Raw genomic sequence first — 10,288 nt, 5'->3', positions numbered from 1 at the left:
CATGCATCTTAATAAGAATGGTACACATAAAGACACTAAACTCACCTTTCTCTATATGATTTCATGGGTCTTGTTTCTTGAATTTCCCATAACCTTTTTGGTGATCAGAGTCGTACATTCATATATATATATATATATATGGTCTTCATCACAACAAGAATGTTATATAGACACTAAACTCATATTATTGTCATTATGTGTGTCTTTACCTTTTCTTTCTAGACGGGACGAGTCGTCTAACTTGTAGGTTTCAAACCCCTTAATAAATAGTATGTTTCGCTGTTGCCTTTTTATATACTGGGAGCATTTTTTAGCTTTTTGCCCTGGTCATCAAAAACCTAGGGACCTGGCTTGCCAAAAGGTTTTAGGGCGCGTTTGGTTTGAGGGATTTGGAGGGATTTGGAGGGATTTGGATTTGAAATCCATTCCATCCCTTGTTTGGTTTGCTAAATGGGCTGGATTTGGAATCACGTCTACTTTTTAAAATCCCGTAAACAATGGATTTTGAAATCCATAGTAAATGGGCTGGATTTTGAAATCCAATCCGGGCTCCTCTTCTCCACGCTGCTACGAACTTGAGCTCGTCACAAACCTTCCATTCTGTCGCCCGTCTCCACCATCTCCCCAGCTCTCGTCGCTCTCCCCGCTGCTCTCGCCGGTCTCGTCCAACTCCCCACAGCTCTCGTCGCTTTCACCGCTGCTTGAACCGGTGCTCATCGAATCGCCTCACCGTCGCTTTCACCGTCGCTTTCACCGCTGCAGGTAGACTTCCCTTTCCAATCTATATTCTTGGTGGTTGTAGCTTGAATCTAATGTTTGTTTTGTAMTAGAAATTATGGAGTTTGGACATGGATAATTAAATGTCGTTATACTTCTGATTCATTTAYGTTTGTAGGTATGACGAGTCAAAATAGAAATTATAGAGTTTGGACGAATATTGAAGAAACAAAACTCGTTGAAGCTTTACTTACTATGGTGAATACGGGAGCATTTAAAGCCGACAATGGCTTTAAATCGGGTTATTTAACATTTCTTGAACAATCGTTAAAAGAATCTTTGYCGGGCTCCGGGATTTTAGGGAAACCACACATCGAATCGAAGTTAAAAATAATGAAGAAAGATTGGACTATTGTGCATGACATGATTAATGGTTCATATACTAGTGGCTTCGGATACGATAGTGTGAAGCATTGTGTCGTTGCGGAAGACCAAGTTTGGGAGTCGTATCTTCAGGTACATGATCAAAAGAACTTGGTATTTATATTTGCAGGATATGTAATCATAGTTATATGTATATTTAATAATTCCTGTTATGAAATAGGTCCACAAAGGGGCAGGAAAATGGAGGAACAAAACATATCCTTTTTATGAGGATCTTTGTATTGTATTTGGAAAAGATCGTGCGATGGGAAATAGAGCAAGAGATTTTGTTGAGGCAGAACAGGAGGCGCGTACAGAAGATCAAACACAAAACCTAAATGACGAGTCCGATGACGTAATTGCAACTAGCAATGTTCAAGGTGGGAACGCAAATACGCAATCTGAAGAAACTTCAACTGTGCGTCGTAASAAGAGAAAACRTCAAGTAGATCCCATGGCKGACRGATTTAGTAATGCGGTTACTCAACTTGGAGAAACTTTGGAGAAAATGGCGAACAAACTTAGCAGGGGTATAGAACGAGAAGAMGAAGTTGATAAAAAACGTTCGATGATCACACCTGAGATATTAAAAATGCAGACGTTGACCCAACGTGATAAGTATAAARCAATTTCATTGATAAGAGACGATCCTGAAAAGGTGAACACGTTTTGGGATTTCCAAGAAGCGGATAGGGAAGGTTATGTGGATTGGGTTTTAAATGGATGAAACTTTTGGTGGGTAAATATGTGGTTTTGAAAGAACAATTTGGTAGTTAAATATGGGTAAAGTTGGTAGTTAAATGTGGGTAGATTTTGGTGGGTAAATATGTAGTTTTGAAAGAACAAGTTGGTAGTTAAATGTGTATATCAATGTTAATATCAAATATATATATATATATATATGTATTTTGAAAATGTTTGTTGATTAAATATGCATTATGGATGAAAATGTTTGATTGTTAAATTTGTAGGTTTGTTGGTTAAATAGATAGATTTAAAAAAATGAAAGAGATTTGGTGATTAAAAAAAATGTAAATCCAAATCCTACAAACCAAACAGAGGAATGGATTTCAAATCAAATCCAAATCCTGCAAACCAAACACAGGAATGGATTTTAAATCCAATCCAATCCAAATCCCATGAAATCCAAATCCCTTCAGGAATCCAAATCCCTCAGAAACATTCCTGCAAACCAAACGCACCCTTAGTGAAATTCTAAAAAGTCATCTTTCAATACAAAGAGAGAGAAAATATTTATACTAAGCTAAGATAACAACAATAATAGTCCTTGCACTGTACTAAATGAGAAATGCGAATATAAAGTCTAACATTTTGGATGTATGAAGAAGTGGATTAGACAAAGTAAACAACATCAAGGATGGTCTATTTAAGGAATGATTGGTACTGCATTTGTATATATTTTTCATCAACCATGAAAATTAGGTGAATTTCTACCGTTTGTACATATCAACACTCAAACAACACACAAACCTTACAAAAGAATGTCTTTTTTTTTCCTATCTACCTCCCAACCACTTCTGTAAATGTAATATCATTAGACGAAAAAGTTGTATATCGGCCTTCCATGACCAAGTCCATTTCATCGGCGTTTAATGACGTGTTACCAACTTGTGTAGGTAGAGGAAGGCTTCTGTTTTCACTCTCCAACATATAGACCACCGACGACATAGTAGGCCTATGGACAGCTGAAAATTGTACACATAGCATCCCTACATGGATGCATTGCAATGCTTCTTTCTTGTTACATGAATCTAGAATTGATGGATCAATTAGTTCTTCGGGTTTCCCATTCTTCCATAGATTCCATGCCTGCAAAATGTTGCAAACTCTTAGATTCTTTTGTGATCCATACATATGATTTATGTAGAAAACGCCAGCAGAGGAAACTACTCTAAAACAATTACTCCCACTATGGTTGAATGAAAGAGAAATAAGAACACGCTGATCATATAAAGTCTTAATGTATGCGTCATGTTTTTGCTCAAGTTTAATTTGGTTCAGGAAAGAACGGGAAGAAAAGATGATTACTTACATGTTGTATTAGGTTTGTGGAATCCTGAGCATGAAAGCCTGTGTTCCTTTGGCCGCTGATGATTTCTAATAGCAAAACCCCGAAGCTATAGACATCAGATTTTACCGAAAACAAACCTTCCATTGCGTACTCTGGGGACATATAACCGCTACAAGAGTGATACATTTTGTTAGAGAACAATTGTCAGGTTTCATTTGATTACTACTTTTCTATCATTTGAAGGACACACTGCATGAATACCATTAATGGAAGAAAATGGGAATTGTTGGATGATTTTCGACTTACTATGTTCCTACTACTCGGACTGTATTTGCCTCATTTTGGTTCCCTCCAAATATTCTGGCCATGCCAAAATCTGAAATTTTCGGGTTCATATCCTCATCAAGCAAAATGTTACTAGCCTTTAGATCACGATGAATGATTCTAAGCCTAGAATCTCGATGGAGGTAAAGTAGACCTCTAGCAATTCCTTCAATGATCAGAAACCGTGTCTTCCAATCTAGATGCTCCTTCTTTTTCATATCTATTGTTACAGATACAAATCATGTCATCAGTCATTTTGTGTTAGTGTAGTCATAAAGCCAAAACATGATAGAGAGAGAGAGAAAGAGAGAAAAGCATACCAAAAAGAAACGTATCGAGGCTTTTGTTAGGCATATATTCATAAACTAGCATATTTTCTTCCAGGTCAATGCAATACCCTAGCAACCGAACCAGATTTCTATGTTGTAACTTTGCAATCAGAATCATCTCATTCTTGAATTCCATCAAGCCTTGTCCAGACCATTTCGACAGCCTCTTTACCGCAATTTTCTGTCCCCCAGGAAGGATTCCCTGGACAACAAACATTGAAAAGTTCGTTACCTCTGATATTATTTGATGGTGGAACCTTCTAAAAGTAATACATAGCTTGGCCTCATTTGTTAATCAAAATCGGTAGCTATAAAAGCAAAAGGTGTCCCTAGATTATTGGGAGACTCTCCTTTGGAAAAGAGTCAAGATATCACTAGACCAGCGAGAGGTGAAGCTGTAATGCCCTTCGTATCCCTAATAAATACTTCGTTAGACATGCCCAACTCGTAGAGATGCACAAGGACCGGTTAACAGGGCCTGTTCCTGCCAAATGTGCACACGACTTGTCCTTCAAAGGATGGGGCCAAGCCTTGGCCAGTCCTTTAAAAGATCAGGGCTGGCCTAGGCCTTTAACTTGTCATCCTCTTGAAATTTAGCCTGAACCTGTTCTATTTAATTCTTTTATCACATATATATAACACCTTCATAGTTGTTCTTTATACACTTAATAAATTAGATTTTCTATATTATATTTCAAGATAGCGATTAGGAGGGACAAAAATGTCTTTCAACAAGTTAAAAGAACACAAACTAATTTATGAAATAGCCGTTTTGAACTTTTCTTGAACCGGTCTGAAGACATTTTATAATAACCGGTACTCGATGAAAAATTTAGAATTGGTCTGGCTTTTGAGCCTAGTGATTATCGTTCTATAACATGTCCTACACGAGCTAGTACCATTCTAGTGCATGCATCTATATCCTTGGGTGGGTTCGCACTCAACCTTTAATTGGAATCTCATGAGACACCATTTTTTGTTGTTACCTTTATCTGCTTGGTGATTCGGGTGACCCTTGTGATCGTTATTGTTTTGGATCACAAATGGCCAAGTTTTGTGCAGAGAAATTTGCTTGAAAAGAAAATCTAACCTTGTGTACGGGACCAAAACCTCCTTCACCGAGCTTGTTTTTATTAGCAAAGCCATCTGTGGCGGATTCCAGGGTAGCAAGACTGTATAATGTCCCTTCGAATGGTTTTCCTTCAACTGAAAGACCACCTGCTCTTTCGGAATTTGCTGAAATGTTTAGGCCATTCGACTGTTGAACGAGAGGTGCGAAATTCATCTTTTTCCCGCACAGATTTGTAAATTCTGTTCACCGTAGTAGATCATGCAAGTATGTTAAATTACAGGACAATCAACTAAAACAGTTTTTGACAGTTATAAGTCATCTGTTTTATACAAACACTGATGGGTTATTCGTGGCTAAATATTATTTTCCCATTGAGCCTTTGCCAATGGCAATAAAACCATCGGCATAATTATCCTTTTTTTTTTCCGATGGAGCTTTCCTGACGGATTTGTCCATCGGAGAAGCACTTTTCTTTGTAGCATCAATATAGAAAAATTCTGTATTCATAAAAGATTGCATGCTGTTGTAACTTATAAGCCTCGGACGGATTGAAACTTATACCTTTGATGTTTCGCCTGTACCTCCAGGTTATCCATATGAATACACCAAGAACAATTGTTCCGGTTATTGATATTGCTATAACTACAGTTTGGGATGTATTTCCACCACCTAGGAACGAAAAATGGCTCAAATTAGTATACATTTTCGATGAAATCCGGTTCTAGATTGAGCTGAGATTTTACTCCAATTCCAAAGTGTAATGGAACTGGAGTTGCAAGTGAATGGAATTGGAAGACATGTATAAAAAAAGTTACCTAATTCTGAACCTGCGAGGCGAACGAAAAGTGTTTCTCCACCCTCTTCAAATTGTTCGATATCGATCAAATCACCACCCCAGATCAAACAACCGACTCCGGAGACATAGGCATACGCATCACATGAGCAATTCCTGGAGCATCCATCTTCGCATTCCCCTTGGTTTTGTGCCATGAAAGTATTGCCGAAATCAGGCAACTTGACTCCATCTGTTCGTAGGAATCCATCACTTGTGCTAGAATTTGTTCCACATTCTAGAGGGGTTCTTCTAGTACACTGATCACTGGAATTTAGTTCGAATCCTTGCATACAAGAACACACTGATGGGGAATTATTGAGGCTGCAGATTCCGTAGCTACCACACCTGTTATACTCTTGGCATTGAGTAGAAGGCAGCGACAGTGGCACAACCCATAGCAGTCTTCCTTCATCCCAAGTCAACTGCTGCACTACTCCATTCCATTGTATCATGAACCGCATCAAAAGGGTCCTATTTGGATTATTGAAGATGAAGTACATGAGCCCACCATCATCCTGAACCAGTCTAAAACCAGACAGCAATAGAGATCTCATCTGTGGTAGTCCTGTGAATATCTGCTGATTCCATTGCCCAGATCTCCAAATCCTACGACGTGAGTTGTCCCAAGTTACGATTTGAGGTGAACCACGAGGATCAACTACCATTGAGTAATTCCCAGTTGAAGGGTCGTTGGGAGTTCTCCATGAAACAAATGAAGCACTATCACCTGTTGTGATATTCACATACACTCTCATGTTTGGTAAGTAAGTATCAGTTGGATGCTCACAGCTCTGCCATAACGCATTACGGTCATCTCCGGCATTCTCAACGGTAGAAAGAATCAGGTTTCCAGTGTCAACAAGCATCACTGTTACATTACCAACCTCCGGAAAACTATCTGTTGACCAGTATACTGTACCGTTTTGATCAGAAATACTCAAACCTCCATTGCTTTGAATGCCAAAAACACCAGAATCGCCGGAGATTGGAGCATCTCTATTTGCCACCCATGTGACTGTTTGATCAGGCATCCCGTAATACCATATTCCAACGTATCGGAAACTTGAATTCCGGGGACTGAAAAACCCTAGCTGAAAAATCTGGTTTTCCGAAACAATGGTTTCCCCATCTCTTATCACGTCTCCAAGTCTAATGCTGCTGTTATTTAACTGAGAAAATACACGGAGATTAAACAGGAGGAGGAAGAAAGAGACAAGATGAAGATTTGTAAGCCTGTTGAAACTAAAACCCATGTTCATAAACTCAAGAAATTAAAATCATCTAGAACTTAGACATCATGAGGGTGCTATATGAATGCAAGAAGGAAGGAGAGAAGAAGGAAAGATATGAGTGTTCTTGGAAGGACGTTTTATTTTGAATTTGATGAGTGGGGTTTAGGTATATAGGTTGCAGATATTGACTCGCCTATCTTTGAATGCTAATGGTGGAATTATTGATTCCATTGACCGAATTTATACCCTACTTCCACAACATACCAAATACTTTATTGTTAATCTAATTAAGAGTAAGTTACGATTTTCGTCCCTGTAGTTATTGTTAGCAATTATTATCGTCCCTCGCTTTTAAAAATAACTTTTTTCGTCCTACGGTTTCTGATTTGTGCATCGTTTTGCTCTGTTGAAAGGGTATGTTGAGGCAGGGGTAATTCGGTACTTCTACTTTTTAGTTTTTCTTATTCTTTATTAAATAATTATAATAGTAATAAAACATTTCAAAAAAAAAAAAAACTTAACGATCATCATCTTCATCTCTATAACCCCACCTGAAACCTCCACCATCTTTATATCTATAATCATGCCGATTAATACGGGCTACTGCAAAACCCAACATTTTTAACGGTTGAAATCTGAAAAGTAAATGATTTTGAAAATGAAACCAAAATTCAATTTAGAAAAAAAAAATCCAACTTAGATGATTACAACCAAGAACTGAATTCCCACTATTTCTTATATTTTTGGATCCAATTCAATTCAGTGGGATCTTTTATTTACATTTTATTCCACCAAGAACGTTCTATAAAAAAATTTGACTCCCGAAGGAGAGCAAAATGGAGTTTCACGTTCAAACTTAACACGAAATTTCAGGTTATAAGCTGGTGGTTTCTATCCGTGGGTTTAAGATAAGGTTGTGGAGGTCATTGACTTTGAAGTAAGGTCATGTGTAAGGAATTTATGATCGTTAGTGAAAAATAGCAGGGAAGGGATACATGAGGTATTAGGAGAGAGTGTAGAGGGATATGGATACAAATATAAATATAATTATAATTTATTTATTTTTAACTTGTAATAAAAAACAAAATAAAATGACTAAAAGCCGAAAATACCCCTTAATCAACGACTGAACGCTAACAGAGTTAGTATAAAGGACTAAAAAAGAATCAAAGGATAAACCACAAGGACCAAAAAGAGATGTTTTTAGAAACCAACGAAGAAAGTCGTTATAGAATGAAAATGTATGTGATCAAAGTTTAAATTATATATTATTTTATTTTGCTGACGATAAAATAAACGTGGTATTTGATCTGTTATATAATTAAATTAAACATTTGATTGTTATTTAAAGATATATTTCATAATGAAAATAAATTATATAACCTAGGTCAACGGATTAAATTTTGGTCATTGATTTGAGTTCTCTTAAATAAATTAAAGAGACTAGAAGTTTACGTGGTTTTTGACTTCAACGTCACATAAGATTTCTTTACAATAAAATCAACTTCAATAAACATCAAATATGTTTAAATGTTTAAATATATTGTTGTGTATGCATGCATATTTTATAGGTCTTGAGTAAACGTAAAAACATGGTCTACTGCAAAAAACAAGGTTTTTAACTATAACTTTTGTCGTTGCTAAAAGTCCATTTATGATTAAAAATAGTATATAACAACAATATGTCGTTGCTATAACTTGTAACGGAAACATGTTATCGTTAATCGTTAAAGTTCACTTTTCTTCTAATGACCCTTGGTAAATATGAAAAAAATTCAATAAATGTTTTTCATTAGTATAAAATTGAGTACAAGAAATGCTAATAATTTAGTAAGAAAAGAAATCTTATTTATCTTTATTATAGATATGTAAGAGAGTACTTAATTTTACGTACTTATTAGGTAATTTGAAACCAATAGTATAGAAGTTGTGTGTAATAAATTATTATAAAAAGTAAGAATTGTTTTTAATTCGTAACAAAAATATGTGTTATTTTAATACAAAAAGAGAATTCGTGTGAATGAAGTAATCATGAGGATCAATGAGAGATCAATAATAGAGAAGAATATTAAGGTTTTCTTGACAAGTAGACAAACGATGATCAATAAGAATATGGTAGATTAGATTATCCATTGAGATCTAGTAAGAATAAATAATAAATTAAACATATAACATGGAAGTTCAACAAATGATTGTTTGAGCACTTGAATAAAAGTTTTTGGTGTGGTGAAATCTCAATGAAAGATACATAAGTCAAACAGTCGATGAAAATATTTAAATCATATTTTCTTTCTTATTTTTGCTCTACTAATATAAGATATAAAGATTAAAATTTTATGAAACATGATAGATATGAGAGACATTAATAAATACATGTAGTAGGAAAAATTTATTGATTAATTTCAAAACCATGAAACACGTCATAAATTATAAGAACAATAGTAAAATATTTTTTGTAGAAACAAAAATAAATAACAATAGTTAACAAAAACAATTATAACAACATAACCATATAGCAATAATCAATCGAAGCAGAAATACATAAAAATATCCAACAAAAATATATAGTAATAAGAAACACATGATCTTAATGTTGAATTTTTAAGCATGAAAACAGTCAAGCATATACAGATATCAATAGTCAATGTCTTTGGACCTTGCTAGAGGTAAAATAAAATAGAGAGGCAATAAACAATAGCATACATTAAATGACTAATTAATTTTTTTTATTTTTTTTTAATGTAATTACTTGATATATTTTTGGGCTCTTATCATCTACTAAATTTTTTTTACCTCTTATTAATACTATAATTTTTTGGGTTCCTTAAATTTATTAAATTTTTTAGACTACTTATGTATGTTAAGGAAAAAATTTAGGTCTCGGATATTTTTGGGCCCTAAGCGTGCGCCCAGGCCGCCCTCCCCAGAGTCGGCCTTGTGTGTATGACTCAATTTATCAGATTAAACAAATGTCTCGTATATAAAATTAAACGTGTATCTATAATAATTCCTTAGGATGTATTTACGTATCCTAACAAAAAATTTATAGAACTTGTGAAATAAATTTGGGAAAATGACCTAAATGGTATTTTATACAACCCACTATTACAAAATAACCACTTTCTAGACCATTTGCGTAAATACCAACACGGATACTATTCAGGGCGATCCCATACTGGCTCCTAAGAAAAAAAATTGGTGGGTCCCACTTTCAGCATAAAAAGAAGATATTATTGTGCATCTCGTAGACCGGGCCCTGATCGCCGCCTAGGGCGAGCCACGTCATCAGATCGCCCCCCAAGGGCGATCCAACCTTTAATTCCT

At 35.5% G+C, this 10,288-nt stretch overlaps 2 protein-coding genes across 2 annotated transcripts; one reads left to right on the top strand and one right to left on the bottom strand.

The window, feature by feature from the left end:
* Window positions 1-972: 972 nt before the first annotated feature.
* LOC112523747 (uncharacterized protein At2g29880-like) lies at window positions 973-1,867 on the top strand. The gene is made up of 2 exons (XM_025133424.1): window positions 973-1,233; window positions 1,322-1,867. The coding sequence occupies exons 1-2, from the start codon at window positions 973-975 to the stop codon at window positions 1,865-1,867; spliced, it is 807 nt and encodes a 268-aa protein (XP_024989192.1).
* Window positions 1,868-2,540: 673 nt separating this feature from the next.
* On the bottom strand, window positions 2,541-6,985 carry LOC112522597 (G-type lectin S-receptor-like serine/threonine-protein kinase B120). The gene is made up of 7 exons (XM_025131831.1): window positions 5,713-6,985; window positions 5,459-5,566; window positions 4,916-5,136; window positions 3,817-4,027; window positions 3,479-3,716; window positions 3,194-3,341; window positions 2,541-2,970 (listed from the first exon to the last, which is right to left on the bottom strand). Exons 1-7 carry the CDS (start codon window positions 6,983-6,985, stop codon window positions 2,662-2,664), a joined length of 2,508 nt encoding a protein of 835 aa, XP_024987599.1. The 3' UTR covers window positions 2,541-2,661.
* Window positions 6,986-10,288: the final 3,303 nt, after the last annotated feature.

This window comes from Cynara cardunculus (genome assembly GCF_001531365.2).
Source record: "Cynara cardunculus var. scolymus isolate 2C chromosome LG 12, CcrdV1, whole genome shotgun sequence".
Taxonomy (NCBI): Eukaryota; Viridiplantae; Streptophyta; class Magnoliopsida; order Asterales; family Asteraceae; genus Cynara; species Cynara cardunculus.
This window is presented reverse-complemented; position numbering and strand designations above follow the sequence as displayed.